Consider the following 19,733-nt stretch of genomic DNA (forward strand, 5'->3'; position numbering starts at 1 on the left):
TGATCACATCAATGGAGGGTCTGGAACGTAGAAACTTCATGACCAACACATATTGAAAATCCTACGCCGCTTTGTTCATCTCTGTCTAAGAAAAAATGAACCCAATTTCCCCATCCACATCAACAGGATACCGCATAGGAAGTTTATACAATGAGGAAGAAGAAGACGCACATAAAACTGCATGGGCAAAAGTCTTTGGACCAACACCACCCTCAGAAGGAGACCCCACTGGCATAGGACCCACCAAGGGGGCGGTGCAAGCCGCCATGAAAAAAACCCTAGAAACGTAAACTCACAAAAAGCCAAGAAAGGAATCCCGAAAAGTACGAAGCCAATTCCTAATCGCAGAGCACTAAATTGCTTTTTTCCATGACATCATCTATCACAATTTTACACAAGAGTAATGATAACCACACATTACATTTCACAACACATTTTAAAGTGAGGGTATTTTTGTAAAATGATGTTATTTTTATAAAATATTTTACTAAATTACCCTTCATTTTAAAACATAATTGTGTAATGTGTTGTGAAAAATGATGCGTATTTATAATTTTTCTTTACACAATTCAAAACGTTTAGAGGTTTTAATGATGTTGTTATTCCAACACATCACTCAGGAAAAAATAAGATTGTGCTTGGCGGAGGAAATTGTGATGAGGTTGCCAAGACAAGAAAGAATCTGGGCTCGCTTACCTTGCTGGTAGTAGCATTAACATCTCTGTTGATGAAACACGATTTGTACACAACTTAGCCAATGTGACAAACATCTAAGATAGTTATTTTTAGTACTGCTGCTGCAGAATGCATGCTTAATTTCTGTACGGTGACTGTATTGTCTCCATGTAGGCGAAAGGCTTCCTTTACTTTCTTTTATGGGCAATTATTCAAGCAGGTCGGCCACCTATCAAAGTGTATAAATATACGAGCATTGCTATTCATAAGCCCATACACCACACACTAAAATTTTTTTATTTTTTTAAAATTTTTTTAAAGTTTTTTTTTTAATTTTATTATTCTTAAAATAATTAAATTATTCTACTCATAATCCATATACTACACATTTAATAAGAAAATAAAATTAATAAAATCATAAAAAGGTTAGTGTGTGGTGTATGAGGCTTAGGAATATAATTTTTCTAAATATACAAGTAGGTATAGGACTGTTCATCCGAGTTCCAACCCGGGAACCCGGGTATACCCGGATCCGGATCCGGGTTTCAAACCCGGGCTGGAACCCGGGCCGGATTGATCCGGGTCAGTCCCTGGTTGGAACCCGGATAAATCCGGGTTTTGAAAAACCCGGATCCCGGGTTCCGGGTTGAACCCGGATTTTTTTTTTTTTTTTTTTTTTTTTTTAACTTCGACCATTAATGGCTTTTAAGGAGAGAATACAACACCTGTTTACATTGTGAAAAACATTATCCTAAACACAATTCTGGCATTTAACATTGAACTTTTCAAAAACTATGGGTCTAAGCTCTATGCTCAACATATGATCCAGAACAGTAACAAATAAAGGATAAAAATCAGAAGAAGCTAAAAAAAAAAATATTTGAGTCATAAGACAAGAATGGTTAAAAAATCAAGACGAGGGTGGGAAAAAACATATCATAAATCAACCAACTTAAAGTCAGCCATGGATCAAGCAATCCATAGGATTAGGTTAACCTGTGGCTATGGCTAACAACATAACAAGAAGTCTCCAAAATGTAGCAAAATCTATCTTAGTTTCTCAATCAAAGAGAGAGGAACAAAAATACTATAATACAAACACGCACAGACATTGATACATAAAGATACATAGATGGGAATTCCGACACTCCAAGAAGGAAAGGCCAAACCTCCGTTCTAATACTTGGATCAACACCCTGCATCAGAGCATAAGGAATCAGATCTTCACAACAGTAACAAATAAAGGATAAAAATCAGAAGATAAAAAAAAAAATTGAATTTGAAAAAAGAAAACAAGGTGGTCTGAGAAAATTCGATTGCTTACCCCACCATGAACTTTCTTAAAAAAATTGACCCCACCATCACTGAGATTTCCATCTGGTGTAAAGAAACACTTCCACTGTTTTGGCAGAAGGGTATGGAATAAGCTTTTTGTAATCTGGTTGTATTATAATGCAAGCACTTCTTGGGTGAGGCCCCTCTTATAATAAGAGTCTTATTTCTGCTTCTATTGCACTTGCTGCTTATATAGAGACCCCTATGAATGGTCAGTTTGTTCAGCACTGCTGGGTTTAATCCTGTTGGTATATTTCTGCTGTAAATTTGATTGAAGGAGGTTCAAACTGAGGTGTATTATTGGTAAACAAATGGCAGACATCTGACCTATAATGCTTACGGTAGCCTTTGAAGTTTCACCTTTTGGTTCCATTTTTCTTGATAAATTATGCACCACGACACAAACACATGACATGACCTGAAAGCTGGACCTCCCACCAGGAAACATGGGCTGGCCTTTTCTTGGTGAAACTATTGGCTATCTTAAGCCTTACTCTGCTACTCAAGTAAGAGAATTCATGGAGAAACACATATCAAGGTAAAACCACACTCTACACCCACAAAAAAAGAAGACCCTAAAACCGAAACTTTATGTTCTACTCATACAGTTAGAGCGGTAGTACTTACACTCTTACTCATTCTTCAGATATGGCAAAATTTACAAGTCTAATTTGTTTGGAGAGCCAACAATCGTCTCAGCAGATGAAACTATTTTTAAGTCAATGTAGTTTTTACTTTACCTTGATTCTGATCGAGCAAAGCTAAAAGACCTTGTCAATTAACAAAGTAATCCAAATCCTGCACATTGTACTGGTTATAAACTAATTTATATTTAAAGCATGGATTTAAGTGATAAATTCCTACAATGCACTTAATAACTAATTCCTTCATCATTAGCTTCGGACGGTCAAAAGTTTATTCAAACCCAGATCAAGCCGAGTCCTAGAATCGGGCTCTCTCCGAAGTAAACTTGCCAGAGATTAACCAAACCCAGAAGCCCGCTTATGGAAAACTCAACAATATATAGTTTCTAATAATCCAAACCCAGAAATCCAATGGAGAGAGAGAGAGGGAGATAAAGATAGAGAGAGTGAGAGAGAGACAGACTCACGGGGTCACGGTGACGGCGACGAAGATGCGGCGGCGACGATGGGGTCGCGGCGAGAATGCACGGATTTAGGGTTTCTCCTTTCGCAAGCGGCAAGCGTAACGAGAGAAAGAGAGATAGCGAGAGAGACAGACTCGGGGAAGGGGGGGGATTGTGGTTTTCGTTTAGACCCGGGTACCGGGTTTAAAACCCGGTACCCGGATTTGTAACCCGTATCCGGGCCGGATGGATCCAGGTTTTTCAATCCGGATTTCGGTCCGGATTTAATCCGGGCCGAAACCCGGAACCGGATTCCGGTTTTCCGGGTTCCGGACCGGGCCGGGTTTTTCGGCCCGGATGAACCGTCCTAAGTAGGTATGCCTCACAGCAGTCATTTCCATTTATGACTAACAATATTCTGAAGAGATAAACGAAAAAGAAAGTCTAATCCAAGAAATAAAATCTTAATAACACCGAATACATTACCATTAACGTTGGAAGAGGAGGTTAATCAGGAAATGAATCTCTTTGTAGATAAAGTATTTTTTATCCTATAATAATGTTGCAGCATCATGGAAAATTCTCTGTTCGGCTTCCCCATTTTGCAGTGCTTATACACAAAGGGAGAAGGCTTTGCAAATAGGGAATTTAGGCAGATTATCCTTCTTCCCCATGCATGCAATTGCAAAGTAAAAGCACTAGTGTTAACAACCTCTCTCTCTCTCTCTCTCTCTCTCTCTCTCTCTCTGCACAGAAGTTTGCCATTCATAAATTATCGATTGCCATGTCCAAGCTTCAATCACAGTCCCAAACTAACAAAGAAAATAGACAATAAAAAGACATGGAGAGGAGAGAATCGCGTGAAAGACAATATGGAAAGACACTTTCTATTTGATTTGTACTATTTAAAAGTCTTTACACCACACATCATCTACGTGATATAATTTGATTTGTAAGATTTAAATTTTAAAATTTATCTTTTAAATCACGTGAATGGTGTATAATTTAAAGATTTTTAAATAAAACTATTCTAATATAAGTGATGTAATACCATATAATATAAATTTGATGAGTTGCTCTAACCTCTAAGGCCTCGAAGGAGTTGTGAAAATAAAGTTGTAAGACTCTTGTTTTATTTTAGTTTTGGTCTTGTATAAGGGACAAGTGGAATAAGGGTGGCGCGGGCCAATTGAGAATCAGCCAAATCATGTCGGCCCCTCTATAAATTACCTCTATATTCTATTATGATTAAGGTTTTGCTATATATCTCTTATTATTTATTTTTATATTTTATATATCATATCTGATAGTTTTTTCATTTTTTTAAAAAGATGTAGAGTATAATTAATAAATAATAACTGATGAAAAAAATTATTATTATTATTATTATTATTATTATTATTATTTATTTTACGTGATAAATTAGTTAAGAAAAGATACCATCATATTCACTGCTACAAACATAAGGTACATCGCTATCCATTCGTTGACTCCAGAGATATAAGCCAGAGATCATTGATAAAAGCAACTTCGATTTCGATATCAACAGCATTTGTGGTCAAATGAATTGTGACTAAAAGATTTGATGTATTTCATGTTGACAAGTTCATGCAAGTAAATTTATAAGTTGGTATTATTTTATATAATATATTAAATTAATTTTATATTAAAAATAATTTTATAATTAAACGTAAAATCATGTCAATTTAAATTAATTAATTATCAATAGTTAGTGTAATCAGAATAAATTTAGATGAACATAATTTCACAATGCCAAAACATTAGTAATGAATGTAGATAAGATAATATCAATTAATTTATTTTCGAGTAAAGATAAAGATAATATAAAAGTCAGACAACCTAAGCTTTGCTGAATAGGCTGCTATGATTCTATGAGTAGATCATAGATTTGTATCGATAAAAAATCTTCATATAATTATTAAAATATACTTTTTTTTGTTAAAAAATAGTTAACTTTGGATGAAATTCAACACAATATATATATAAAAAAAAAAAAAAAGGGAAAAGGAAAGGAAAACTCCTATTCGTCCTCCTCCATTGAGACGACCCATACAAATCTCAGAACCTTCGCATCTCTCTCTCTCTCAGAGTCAGCCGTTTAGTTTCAGTTCCCCCCTCCAGTTTCTAAGTTTCGTTCTAATCTAATCCAAAACCACCCTGGAATTCTCCTCCATTGACTCGTTCCTCATTTCCCCGCCTTGCCTCTTCCCGTTTTCCTTCCTTCGCTCTCTACCTACCTTTCAAAAACCAAAGACTCTAGGAAATTGTTCTACTGTTAACATCCGTGCTATGCCTCTCGATCCGTCCCTTACACCATGACCGACTCACTGAGCTCCTCCAACTCCTCCTTCGACTCTGCCTCGATATCCGCCGCCGACCAGGTTTGATTCTTAATCCCATTTACTGTAAAACGACTGGAATACTTTTGATCCCATTTGGAGCTTCTTAGTTCATTCAAGTCACTATCCGAAGGCTCAAAAATTTTTCTTTACCTTTTCCGCCATGTTTTCGTAATTTCCAATATGTTCTTAATCCGATTGCAAGTTGTGTAAGACTAAAAAAAGAAATTTTACCATCTTCGATTAATTTATGGCTTGAAAAGTTGGAACTTTTTTAATCAATTTCATTAGCATTTATCATTATTAATGCCGTTCAGCAGTTAGTGTCAAAAGGATACCTTGTTTTAATGAATGATCTCTTTTTTCTAGGAATATACTCTTTTGTTGAGATGTTGAAACTTTTTCTAATCAGTTTTATGAGATGATCGCCTCTTACTCAATTCAGCAGTTAGTGGAAAAATCTATGTTTGTGATGAAATTTTTGATTTTTTGTTATTTATTGAATACTTTTGAGTCCGCAATTTTTTTGAATGTTTTTGAATAATTATAGAACGTTGTCCGGAGTCAGAGGAGCGGGGATGGTGGGGGCCAAATTCTTGCTTCTGTGACATCACGTCGCTGGCGCGATATTTTCTGGTTGGCAGTGTTTATGCTTCATTTGGTTGTTTTGGGATGCGGACTCGTGGTTCTTGGGCTCAATAGGTTTAAGAAAACGGATAGGCTAAACATTGATAGGTACACTGCTAGGTTTATGGAACACCACAGGGGCTTGACGGAGAATTATTGGCCGATGTATGCTGTTGCCGGCGGAGTTGGGACTGTTATCGGATGTACTTGGCTGCTATTACTGGGCTCGCATGCGAATGAAATGATGAAGGTTTCAGTGCACATTTTGACCACTTATCTTGCTGTAATTAGTGTTTTGTGTTTCTGGGGCGAGCAGTTCTTTTGGGGCGTTGTGTTTGCAACTGGTGCTGCTTTTCAGTTTTTGTATGTCATATCAGTAATAGACAGGTACGATTTGAAATATTTTTGAGTTTATGAGCTTCGCAGAATACGTGTATCAGAGCATTATTAAAGATTTATTACTTACAAAAAAGATTTATTTTTTATCAATAAAGGTTAATTACTTGCAAAAAAATGCGACTCGGTGGTATGTGAGTGTGTGGATAATTTATTGATTTGCCACAAATAGTTTAATCTAACTACCTCTTATTTAACTATAGACTTCCTTTTACCATGCTGGTGTTGCGAAAAGCAGTAAAGATGGTATTGAGTCTTCCAGAAGTTATGAGAGTAGCATATGCTTTCATGCTTGTCATGCTTTTATGGTTGGGATTATGGTCTTTTGGAGCAGCTGGTGTTGTGGCTTCAAGCATGGGTGATGGTGGACGCTGGTGGCTTCTTGTGGTGAGCTGGCAAGTTTTGCTCTTCATTCAGCTGTTATTATCCTAACGAAAATTGCATGAAACCACCATTTAAATGAACCATAGTACACAAATAAAGTTTTATTTTGTGGTCCAGGTTTTATCTGTAAGTTTATTTTGGACGGGTGCAGTCCTCTGTAATGCTATACATGTTATAGTATCTGGGATGGTGTTTCTTGTTCTTTTCCATGGTGGTCGCGAAGCATCATCAATACCTCCGAACTCCTTGATGAATTCTCTAAGGTATGCTGTGACAACATCTTTTGGCAGCATTTGCTATGGATCACTCTTCACTGCTGCTATTCGAACACTACGGTGGGAGGTATACATGCAAGCACTTGTGACTGATTCACCATGTTGCTTTCAAATTTGAGTGTGTTTATACTTTAATGGTTTGGGATATATATCAGATCAGGGGAGTTCGGTCAAAGATTGGCAAAAATGAGTGTTTACTTTGCTGTGTTGATTTCCTGTTTCATCTTGTGGAGACTCTTGTTCGTTTTTTCAACAAGTATGCCTATGTCCAGGTACTGCTCTATTAGTTAACTCTGTCTTGCAAGCATGTCTGCATACATAATATACATGTACATGCCTATACATGTTTGGATGTATGTTGATGTGTATATCTAGCTGTTTGTGTGGTTAAAATTATTTCCGGTAGTATGGCTTATTTAACTCATACAAGTGAAACTAAAGTAAAAAGATAAAAGATGGTATTGGAAAGTCTTAGGCTTCGTGGGCCATTCGTTGGGTATGCTAGGAAAAGGGAATTTAGAATGTGGGTATGGGTATGGGTTTGGTAGGTCATAATGGGAAAGTGATCCAATTGAGATAGCACATGAAGTCTAAACATTTTACCATTGAAAGGCATATTGCATTTCAAGTAACATCCAATATTCTCTTACCTTTATTGGCGTTCCTTTCCTTTGCTTGTGTTGCTCTTCTCTCTCATCAATAAAATATGAATGTAGATATATGCGGTTGTTAAAGCTTATAATACACACCTCTTTCTTTTAAAATTCTGTCCTCATTTTCTCCTTTTTACTCTATGGATCTATGACTTACCGTGACCTATTTCTTCTTTCATGCTGCCTTAACCTTGGATGGTGGATAATTCCTTTTTATCCCTTTGGACGCCAACTGTTAATGTGATGTTTGTTAAAAGTAATTTTTATGTCACCAGCTATTGTCATTTTTAGAATTTTGTTTATGTAAAGCTTGGTTTGCACCCCTATTCTCCAGATTGCAGTTAATGGTAAAGGCTTTAACCATTCAGCAAGGGATGCCTGGGAGTTATTCCAGTCAACAGGAGTTGAAGCTCTTGTGGCCTATGATTGTTCGGGTGCTGTTCTACTAATGGGCACTCTTTTGGGTGGGCTTGTTACTGGAACTTGCTCAGGAGTCTGGACATGGATTAAATGGAGGGACAGAGTGAGCATGGTGGGCTCCACTACAATGTTGATGGGAATGGTCTTGGTAAGTTTTTTCCACAAAAATTCTATCCCTTTATGTTGCCGCATGGTTGCTGAAATTTCATGTTGTTTGAAAGACCTAGTTTTAATACTTGGTTTAGAGGTGATACACGCACCCCAATTATTCTAGGGGATTTGTTGGGTGTGCTATACGTGATTACATAATCAGGAGAGTGTTTTTGTCAGATTTTTTACCCTGTCGATATTATCCAGATCGTAGGAAGAAATTCACCCCTAGCTAGTTGGAATCGACATTTTGTCTCCCACTTCCAGTTTACATGTTGTATATCCACTTCATGTGTTGTAAAATACCAAGAGATGATAGATTGCTTGTCAACTAGGCAAAGAGGTAAAAAATTGAAAGTAGCCACCAATTGACTGTGCAATAGGGCACGATGGTGTATCAGTATCCTTCTCGACTACTAGAGATTGTTTTGACGTTGTGTGACAGTGCCAGAATGTTGTTGTATATACGTTGCTATGTAATTTCTGTATGATAGTTGCACAGCATGGATATTTAATCTCAGGTGGGACTGGCAATGGTGGTGGTTGAAAGTGCTGTTACATCCATCTACATCTGTTATGCAGAAGATCCATTGTTGATTCATAGATGGGATTCAGAATTTTTCGACCAGATGTCAGAGATGCTACACCATCGTCTTCAGTACAGGAGTGCACGAGCAAGGGAAGTATTAACCCACAATCGGCGGCTCGATGGCCACATACAACAAATGCCACCTGCTTGAATCTTCTATCTTTTACACGTGAAATGTAATTCACCACTCTTTAATTTATCAATTTAGATATATGAATCATTTTGTTTGTTGCTTGTCTTTTGTCTTTGGGTATTCATAATGTGCAAATGCTGTATGTGATGAATGGCATATTGACTGCAAGTGCATTTTATTTTATTAATATAAAGAACAATATAGCACAACTGCTGCAAGTACTCGATGACATTACATGGAACAGAAACAACGACAAACAAACATCATTTGCCCTGAAACATCGATTGACAAGTGTTGTGGGGACGATTTGGGTTAGTGTTGTTAACACTAAATGATACAAGCCCACCTCCATAATCAAGAGCTACGACCAGACCAGATCTTTAACACAGAACATCGGAGAATAACCATCTATATGTTTGTGTCCTCCATATAAGTCCAGTATACTGATCCAATGTCATGAAAGTCAGTCTGTTATGTATACCATATATAGCCAAAACAAGACTGTCCCCAAGAGGAGTTGAGGAGTAATGGAAGCTGCACCCACATCCAAGTTGTAGAAGCTGTGAAAGATGGATTTTCACGTTCCTGAGGGGTTGAAGAGGGTAATGCCCGCCCCGAAGTATTGGTAAGGCATTGGGCTCTTGAAGTCAGATTTTTTGCTCTGTTACCATATAAAATTCCATGCTTTTTTAGATGTCGTTATCTGTTGTTTAGGAGTCAGCATGCCACATGTGCCATGCCTAGCTACTGGCTTTTTCACGCGATCATTCGCCACTGTATAACATGAATTGCAGACAGCTCCAAATCGGACCTTATGCCATCATGTCTATAATCGAAACAAGAAGGTCGATCGGTTGGAAGCCCATGACATCATTTCTATAAACGTTTTATAGTAAGAAAATACTATGTGTATAGAAAAAGAATAGGGCATATAGTGTTTGAGAAAATGTTTAGCACAAAGCAGATACAAGAGTGCCCTCGAAGTCTATCATTTTCATTGTTCTGAAAAGTGTATTACGCGACACTATTTATAGACAGTATTCATAAGAACTTTGATTCCTTCACCTATCACATTATGATAAATGTCACATTATAATCAAGACTTTGCTCTGCCTCTGCTTGCCACACGCCGCTCTATAAGCCACTAACTAACTCCTTCCTCTTTACCCAAGAGGTTCCTTTCAAGCAAAAGCCCTCGTCTTTAAGCCTCTTCTTCCTCTTAAATAACAATGACAGAGACCCCAAAACGAGTTGTGAATTACTTTGTTGTCTGCATATACATATCTGTAATATTTATAATTTATGGGGGGACCACATCTCATCACTATCCCATCATCTTTTGCTCCCAAACACACCTTCCCATAAGAACCCTAACCCTCTACGTACTGCATTCTCGCATACAATTCTAAAGAATAGAAAGAGCATCAGACTCTCGGTAGGAATTCTGCCCCCCCAAAAAAAATGGAAGAAAAAAGGAAAAAAGTACAACACTCTCACTCTCGATACTTAGTAGGAAAGGAGCTTGAGAGAGAACGAGCAAGAGAATCAAACCAAGGATTCTTCCAGTGTTTTGGACATTTTACTGTTTTGGACAGAGTGTGGGAACTTTTTTCATTATTTTCTTTTTATCCACTCTAATTTGCACTTTTCTCGCAAAAAGGAAGAACAGCGGCAACAACCCCAAAGATATCAAAGACTGTTGAAAACTGATCTTTTCTCATACACACGTGGCATCCACGTATTAGAAAGACACAATGACAGATATTTATTTGCTTACTGCATAGAGAACAATTTCACTTTATCCAAGTAAAGCACATAGAAAATGAAACATATTTAGGATTTGTTTGAACTTTGAACTTCGCAGTAAAGGCTCTGTGCTTAGTCTAAAATATAAGAATAATTCTTGTTGCAGTCCCCGAATGGGGACTGCATTGCAAGCTTAATGAAACGCAGTGTTTCATTTAATGAAACACTGCGTTTCATTAGAGGGAAATTGAAAACCCCACCCAGCCTACATATCCCTCCTGAGTTCTGAAGATCCGAATCCTTCCCCTTCTGAGTTCTGAAGTCCCCTTTTCAGTCGCTGTCTCAAGTTCGTCTCCACCAATTTCACTGTCGTCGCCATCGCTGTCCCCTCGAGAAACGATTCTGAACCAGCGTACAAATTCTCAATGAACCAGAGACTTTTACATTTCTAATCCCTCTCTCTTCTGACTTCTCAGTATCAAGGTTCGGAAAAGTGAGTCATATAATGAAGCAGGGAATCCATGCAACACTGGTTGTTCTGGGAATCCATACACAGTCCAAAAATTGCGGAGATACTTTCATTTTCTGATTGAAGATTAATGCTTGTACCATTAATATCAACGCCTAGCGGGATTAATTTTTCCCTTTGGAAGGTCGAATTTTATCTTTCTTTGAATCCTCTGGAATCTTCAAGTCAACAAATGACTCTTCCCAATTTCTTTGAAGTTCCAAAAGCTGTTTGAGAAGGATGGGTATCGGCTTGAATAGGAGGCTCGATTGTTCCAGGTCTTGGACCATGTTGTGGTGGGGATTCTTGGAAATTTGGAATGCAAGTGCTGAGATTTGAAAGCAACAAATGTACAGAAGATGCTACCCAAATCTTACGCATATTTTCAATTTATATATATTTCATATTTTACGCATATATTTTCAGTGTGCAAGAAATTTATATATATTTTACGCATATATTACGTATCCAGATTAGGTGATTATGAAATTTTATGAGAATTAATGGCCATTGAATAGGATTTGAGTTGGATGTTAATTCGTAGGATTTGAGCACAAGTTTGCGAGAAATGATAACGAGAGTGAAGAGCTATAAACAAAATTCTTACGTGCGGATGAGGCCAGCAAGGTTGTCCCGTTGATGTTGGAGGAACTTGGTGGAGGAGGTGGTTGATGGTGGAGGATGGAGTTGACAAGCAGAGAGAGGGAAAACAAATTTCAGAAGCCTTGAATGAAACTCTTCTTCTGGGTTTAGTTTTGATTTGAGGGCAATTTAGTCAATTTAAGACTTCACTCGTGCGGACTGCAAAGGAGTCCCAGTTCTGGGACTGTACGTAGCCGACCCTTGAATGAAACTCTTCTTCTGGGTTTAGTTTTGATTTGAGGGCAATTTAGTCAATTTAAGACTTCACTCGTGCGGACTGCAAAGGAGTCCCAGTTCTGGGACTGTACGTAGCACGACCCAAAATATAAAGGAGAGTGAAATGGACACTTACTAAGATTGACAAACATGGGTAGTAGAGGAAGGAAGAAGGTATTGGGAAACTCGTTTGTTTTTAAAAAATATTTTATCTCATCTCATCTCATCTAATTATTACAACTTTCTCAACTTCCAATACAAAATAAAATAAACAATTCAATTTTTTTAAATCTCAAAATAAAAATAATATTAAAAAATATATTTTAATAATATTTTATTCAATTTTTTAACTTTAATCTCATTTCATCTCTAAAATAAACTAAAATCCCGAGTTGGAAAGCAATAATAAAAAAATATGTTGGTGTTAAGTTTATAAATAAAGCAACTGTGTTGATATGCTATCCTGTTCTCAAAGATACCTCAAGATTTTCTTCACTGCACTGCCTTAAGTTTATAAAAAGTAAAAGGTGCTAGAAAATATACTAGAGGTGAAAAGGGACAATATCCAAGTTGTATGTAAACTAACACATCGTGTTAGATTAGAACCTGGGGAGAACGGAGCACAACTTGTGAAGGGAAAAAAGAACTAAAGGTTTTTGTTTAGCAAGTATTCCATACGGGTGTTGCAAAGTGTTTGGGGGAAACAAACTGTCTCTGTTTGTGTCATGTGTGAAATAGAGGACATGGAAGGGGGCAAGACCAGATGTTTTTTACGGAACTTGGAGAGCTTGAACAATCTGCTGCTGCCTTTCATCACGATGATTTTGTTGATTTAAGTCCAAGTATCCTATCTCTACCCTATCTCTTTTCATGAAGGACATTATATTTTCACACATTACAAGTCTCTCTCTTAGCAAGCTTTTGATATTAAAACATTGTTTGTATTAAGGCATCGTCAATAACTGACTCAGCCAAAGATACACATGAACAAAAGAGGAGTAAAACAGAGGAATCACCTCTTAGCCACGTCATTTACAAAGAATAGCTGATTGTAATTCAAAGAGTATTCTAGAATCCCATTCTGTTATTGTACTACAATGTAAACGTGACGTCTATATATACCATTATGGGTCTGTACACAAGAGATATGGAAAATGAGAATCTTCAATAGAATTTTAGAAATCAGTTTCTCTTCTTGTCTTTTTGTCAAATACATTCTCTACGTTTAATAGTTTGTAAGCCTCAATCTTTAAAGAAAAATGGGTCAGTATCGCTGTTGTTCATAATAACCTACACTATGGGGCTTTGAACGCAGTATTCTTTTTTACCTACCTCTTAAGGCACATGTTTGATTCATTTGTGTTTACTTTTGGTGTCTTTAATGGTGTGCTCGCTCGCATAGAGCATTGGTTCTATGGACACAGGGCAGTAATTCATGTACCATAAGGGTACGCATTGACAACTAGTGTGAGTCAAGCAAGGCTACAGACACCAAGCTAACTGACCGACTCTTCTACAGATGTTGATACAGATTATAAAAAATAGAGTGAGTCTGTTTCTTCAACATTTGCTCTGTTTCATACAGAAGAAGCTGCAAGGAAGAGTCGGTTAAGAACGAAAGTAATATTGCCATTCTAGTTTTTTATGATCTTCTATATATTGGATTAAATAGTGTTTTTAATTACGCTTCAGAGGTCTTTTTTCAGTCTTGATTATTCAGTGTCCTAGGTGTTCTCCGGAATTTAATTATTTTAATGAATGAAACATACTTGATCGTTTATAAGTTTTGTTTCTAAATAGGCATATGTCCAACAGCATGCAGGAGAATAGTTGACTCAGGCTTAAGCAGCTAGAGCAAGAGCTCTAGAGGGCATGCCAACAGGTGCTACAAGCTAACTCTTGTTCTATTGAAATTCATTTTGAGGAGGTTGGGGGGTGGGTTGAGGAGAAACTAAACTCTTTTTCTCTCGAGTTTGATATCAATACAAGGAATGTTTATTGCAAATGGATTTTCAAGAGATCATAGTCATTCAATGACTGGGAATGGTAAGGGATTTTGGGTATAGGTATATTTATGTGGACTGATACAAAATATTTTTAGATGTTTCCCTCTTCTGAAAAGTTTTTGCATTTGTACCACACCAGCATGCGATAAATGTCATTTCTATCATTACTTACCTAAATGTTATACATTGATCTTTGCTCGTTGTATTTAAAATTGGAAGGGTGAGGAAGCCATTATTAGTATTATGTACTGCTATTAAATGATCTTGAAAGATTGAGTTTTTAACCTTATGGCTCAATGATTGTTTTTGAAACTAAAATAGTATACTTTAATGATGATTTCTTGTAACTAATTGTATCTCCAAGAGCCTTGCCGTTTGACATTGAATATGCATGCTGCATGGATCGATGAGCATCAATGACTGATAAATGATCTAAGATCGGCCCTCAATTCTCTTATGGGGGTGATAATGAATTGCAACTTACTTCAATTCACCAAAGTCTTTTATTGTAAACGATTTATGCAGAAAATCCTTCACAGCAGATATAAGCTCTAAGTTGTTGGAAGCAACAATAACATTATCAACATATATCAATAGAGCAATGAAACTACTTTCAGTTTGCTTGATAAAAAGAGATGAATCTAACTTTCCTTGAGTGAAACCAAATTGAAGTAATGAAGTGGACAGTTTTGAAAACCACTATCTTGAGGCCTGCTTTAGGAAATATAAACTCTTTTTGAGTTTGCATGCTTGAGGGTCATTAGGTGTAGAAAAACCAGGTGGTAGCTGCATATATACTTCTTCATTTAAGTCTCCATGCAAAAAAGTATTATTTACATCAAGTTGATGTAAATACCAATTGTTTGATGCGATTACAACTAGCAAAATTCTCACTATTGTCATTCTAACAATAGGTGAAAAAGTGTCAAAAAAATAAGTCCCTCTTGTTGAGTGTAGCCCTTTGCTGGTAACCTAGATTTAAATCTATCCAATGTGCCATCAGCCTTAAATTTTATGCGATAAACCCATTTGCAACCTATTTATGTTTTGTTAGGAGGCAAAATTGAAAGTTTCCAAGTTTTATTAGTTTCAAGGGCTTTCATCTCATATGCCATGGCTTGTTTAAAAGTTATAGGTTTAGATATAGAGGAGACAGCATGAACAAAAGCTTTGTGATTGTTGGAAGTTTAGAATCATAAATGAAAGACAGAATTGAGTAAGGTTTACCTAAAGAAGGAAAACCAGGAGGTTCATGAGCTGCTGAAGATCTTTTAGTCAAATTACCACAATAATAGTTCTGCACGTATTGAGGAGAATGCCTAATTCTTTCAGATCTTCTCAGATTTGTAGGTAATGGATTTGTAATATTAGAAGATGGTAATGAAAAATAATTTTCTGTAGAAGGTGAAGGAGAATTTTCTGTAGTAGGACAATCATATATTTGAGCAAAAAATGGGGAAGACAAATGGGATATGAATAGAATTAGGAATAGATGGAAAAATGGATTCATGAAATATGACATTTCTGGATATGAAGGTTTTGAGAGTAAGTATATCAAGTACTTTATATCCTTAGATATTTGGTGGATAACTAAAAAAGATGCATTTAGAAGCTTTAGGTGAAAACTTCCCTCGATTATTTTTAAGTGTACTTGCAAAACACAAACATCCAAATACTTTGAGGTATTTGTAACTTGGTTGTTTGTCGAATAAGAGATAGTATGGTGATTGATTATTTAAGATTGAAGAAGAAGTACGATTAATAAGATGGGTAGCTGTTAGAACACAATCTATCCAGTAAGATAAAGGTAAATTACTTTGAAATAGAAGGGCTCTAGCAACATTTAGGTGTTGATGCTTTCTTTCAACCCTACCATTCTACCGTGGAGATTCAATACATGATAATTGATGTATTATTCCATGCTCTTGATAGAAAAGAGGCATGTTAAACTCCTGATCATTATCTGTTCGAAGAGTTTGAATATTTGTATTGAATTGAGTTTGAGCATATTTGATGAAACTGGTAAGTATAGATCTTGTATCAGATTTTGCTTTCATGAGATATAGCCAAGTAAAACGAGTATGCTCTTCTATAATTGTAAGAAAATAGCTATATCCAGAATAAGAAACTGTAGAAAAGGGACCCCAAATGTCAATATGAACTAACTAGAAAATTTTACTTGATTGATTGTTTGATACAAGATAGGGAAGCTTCTTTTGTCTAGCTAAGGGGCATATTTCACGTACATGATTTTGAGAAGCTTTTACAAAAGAATCAAGATTACTAATTATCTGTAATCTTGCAGATGGAACATGTCCTAATCTAAGATGCCATATATGAGGATTGCTATTACATGATTGAACTAAGGCAGCAAAAGAAGAACAAGTCAGATCAGACATTTCACTCTTATTTAAAGCAGGAAAAGATAAGAGGTATAAACCAGATTTGATTTCAGCAAGCCCAATCATCCTCCATTTGCTCAAGTCATACAAAATGCATTTGGATTGAATGAAGAACAATCCACTAGAATTATCTTTAGTCAATCTTGAAGCAGAAATCATATTGATATTGAAATAAGGAACAAACAGTGCATTTTGTAGGGTTATGTCAAGAGAAAGTGTGACATTTCTAGAGAAAATGATAGGAACAGATTGTCCATTTGGTAAATGGACTTTAGAAGGTTTGCTAAGTAAGCTTTTGGAATAAAAAAAGACGGGAAGAATAGATCATATGATATGTTGCTCCTGTGTCAAGAATCCAAGTGTATGAATTCTTTGAAAAGGAAACAATATTATAGGAAGAAGATATACATGAAGTGGAGACAACATTAGCTGTGGAATCGGTATTAAGATTGGAGTTGGATAGGCTATTTACTAAGGTAAGCAGATTTTTGATTTGCTCTTGAGAAAATATCATATTGGGAATACTTGAATTTTGTTCCAATAAAGATACATTGTTTGCAATGGGTTGTGAATATAATGAATTTCCAGATTGCACATTGAGAGATATTTTCCCTTTAGGACCTTTCCATGCAGGAGGATATCCAATGAGTTGATAACATTTGTCTACATGATGGCAAGAATAGCCACAATGAGAACAGACCAAATCTGTTTTTCCTTTCTACTTCGTGTATCTAGCACCAGTAGATGATTGTCTTTGTGGTTGAGCAGCAACCATGGCATGAGAATCCAGGGAATTCCAACACTTTTAGGAAATTTCAACACTGTTAGACAGAGATCTTTGATTTTCTTCTTGTAGTAGCAAAGAAAATACTTTGCTCATTGATGGTAGAGGGTATTGAAGGAGTAATTGACTTCTGATGGCCGAGTATGAATTATGCAATCCAACCAAGAATTTGATCACATAATTAGGCTGCTGTCGATCTGTGAGAATCTTGAGAATATTGCATGTGCACCTACAAAGATATCCACATTTACAACTTGGAATAGGTCGATAGCTAATATATTCATCCCACAAGGCTTTAAACTCACTGAAATACTCAGTAATAATTTTAGAACCTTGAGAAACAGAATTGAGGGATTTTTCTAGAGAGAAAAGTCTTGAACCATCACTTCTAAGATATCTTGTCTTGAGTTCCTCCCAAATATCCAAAGCAGTTGTAAAATAAAGAAGGCTGCCACGAATTTCTTTGGAAATTGAGTTCATTAACCATGATAGCACTAGATTATTGGCTCTTAGCCAAGCAATTCGAAGCCTAGGATCAGTATCAATTCTAGGTTGAAGTAGAGTTCCATCAATGAAGGAGATTTTATTCTTGATAGTGAGTGCAATTAAAATCGATCGACAACATGCAATATAGTTCTCACTTGTAAAGATCTCAGACAAAAAAAGTGCTCCTGGATTGTCAGAAGGATGAAGATAGTACTGGCTCGAGGAATCATCACAAGGATTTGCCATAGAAGGTTTCACCATAGAAGCTCTTTCAGAAGAATTTTCAGAAGGTGTTTCAGAGGTTGACATAGAAGCAAGAAACAAGAGGGAAAAAAAAAAATCAAGAACAGAAGAATGAAAGAGTTCAGTGGAAGACTTTTATTTACTCTTCTGATACCATGTAAATTTCTATAATATGTAAAGCTTGAAAACAGATGATTGTATGAATGGAGACTTGTCTGATTCTCATTACTTTCATGAAGATAAAAGATTGTACAAAGGGTCAATTTATACACTTCATCTACCCAAGTATATTTGTAATAGACTTAACTAACTTAACTGTTTATTTACAATTTACAGATGAAGCTCTCTGTTTGGCTTATAGAGATTTTAACTCTAATTTCTCTATATGATTTTCTATATTCCAAAACCAAGTAATAAATTAACCTTGGACATAATGCTTTGAATTAGATGAACTTGTTCTCGTTGCTTTATGTGTGTGCGCGCGTGTGTTGACGTGCAAAAGGAGATTCATCTATGCTAGGACAATAGGAAATTGTAACTATAGCTCTTGTATTCTATTGCTTGCTAGGCTGGCCTTTTGAGGCAGAAAACGCTGCAACAAATGCATCAAATTTTGACGACTCGCCCAGTAGCCTGTACACGTACACTTCTTGTCATTAGCGATTACGTCTCAAAACTCCGGGCACTCAGTTCATTATGGTTAGCACGTACGCCCTAGAGAGTGACATTCCACAAATCCTACTTTAGAACTTCGCAGATGCTTCTCAGATGATTAATTGGCTATGTATGAGGTCCTTTAGGAGCCCCCTAATATAGCTTTGCATGGGTCCTCGAAGATGGAGAATGATCATGTGGATTGGACCAAGAAATTCCTCTTCAAGTGCAGCAATTGATCATAGGTATGCATATCAGCTCTTGGCTCATTGAGATCTTTAATCACATTGAATATTTGAGCGAGTAAAAGTTTGAAGCCATTAAATGGAGGAAAGTTCTACAAGATTTTTTTGTATTAATGGAATGCTTTCTTGATTTTAACTCTACAAGAAAATTATTTTTTATGACCAATTATTTTTAGCAAAAATGATTATTTTCTGTTAAAATGAGTTTGTTTTTATCGCATATAGTCGTTATCGTCGCAAATAATCCGTCATCAATACTTATTTTTCTTGTAGTGTAATAAAATGCATACCAACCAATCTCGTTTTTGTTTTTTCTTGGTGGTTCTTCAATGTTAACTAGAAACTGTGTTGCACATTTTTTTTTAAACTTATTTTGCTTTTGAAATTAAGCTAAAAAGATTCATTAATAAGCAAAAACGTTCTAACATCATAATGGATAGGAACACACTAATTAGGAACCTCCACCTCAGTGTCAACAACGTCATGACTTGAAGATGAAGTGAAAAAATGGTGTATGAGTTGCATGTTTGCCCGATCGAGAGTGTTTATGCGTGTAGCAATGTAATTTTCGGTTGATTGAAGGCCTCACGAAGGTCTAGCGAGGATTTAAGGAATTGTCAATTTTATAATTTTCGTTTTCCATAATATTAATACCGCAGTGTGTGTGATGACATGTCTTGCTAATAATTGATTTTGGCACTTCAAAAAAGAATGAGA

At 36.3% G+C, this 19,733-nt stretch overlaps 1 protein-coding gene across 2 annotated transcripts; it reads left to right on the plus strand.

The window, feature by feature from the left end:
- Positions 1-5,144: 5,144 nt before the first annotated feature.
- On the plus strand, positions 5,145-9,185 carry LOC109020452 (CTL-like protein DDB_G0274487). Of its 2 annotated transcripts, none has more exons than XM_019002914.2 (7): positions 5,145-5,499; positions 6,008-6,471; positions 6,684-6,867; positions 6,982-7,206; positions 7,295-7,411; positions 8,127-8,360; positions 8,945-9,061. In XM_019002914.2, the coding sequence occupies exons 1-7, from the start codon at positions 5,434-5,436 to the stop codon at positions 8,957-8,959; spliced, it is 1,305 nt and encodes a 434-aa protein (XP_018858459.1). In that variant the 5' UTR covers positions 5,145-5,433; the 3' UTR covers positions 8,960-9,061. The 2 variants fall into 2 exon arrangements, with proteins under 2 accessions (XP_018858459.1, XP_018858457.1); XM_019002912.2 differs by having other exon boundaries at positions 5,147-5,499; positions 8,884-9,185.
- Positions 9,186-19,733: the final 10,548 nt, after the last annotated feature.

The sequence above is a fragment of the Juglans regia genome, chromosome 6 (assembly GCF_001411555.2).
Source record: "Juglans regia cultivar Chandler chromosome 6, Walnut 2.0, whole genome shotgun sequence".
NCBI classification, from domain to species: Eukaryota; Viridiplantae; Streptophyta; class Magnoliopsida; order Fagales; family Juglandaceae; genus Juglans; species Juglans regia.

Bases quoted from the DNA above. Each gene is read 5' to 3' on its own strand.
- LOC109020452 (XM_019002912.2), top strand. From the start codon at position 5,434: ATGACCGACTCACTGAGCTCCTCCAACTCCTCCTTCGACTCTGCCTCG. The intron at 5,500-6,007 runs GTTTGATTCTTA...GAATAATTATAG, and splicing joins CGATATCCGCCGCCGACCAG to AACGTTGTCCGGAGTCAGAG. The intron at 8,361-8,883 runs GTAAGTTTTTTC...ATTTAATCTCAG, and splicing joins TGTTGATGGGAATGGTCTTG to GTGGGACTGGCAATGGTGGT.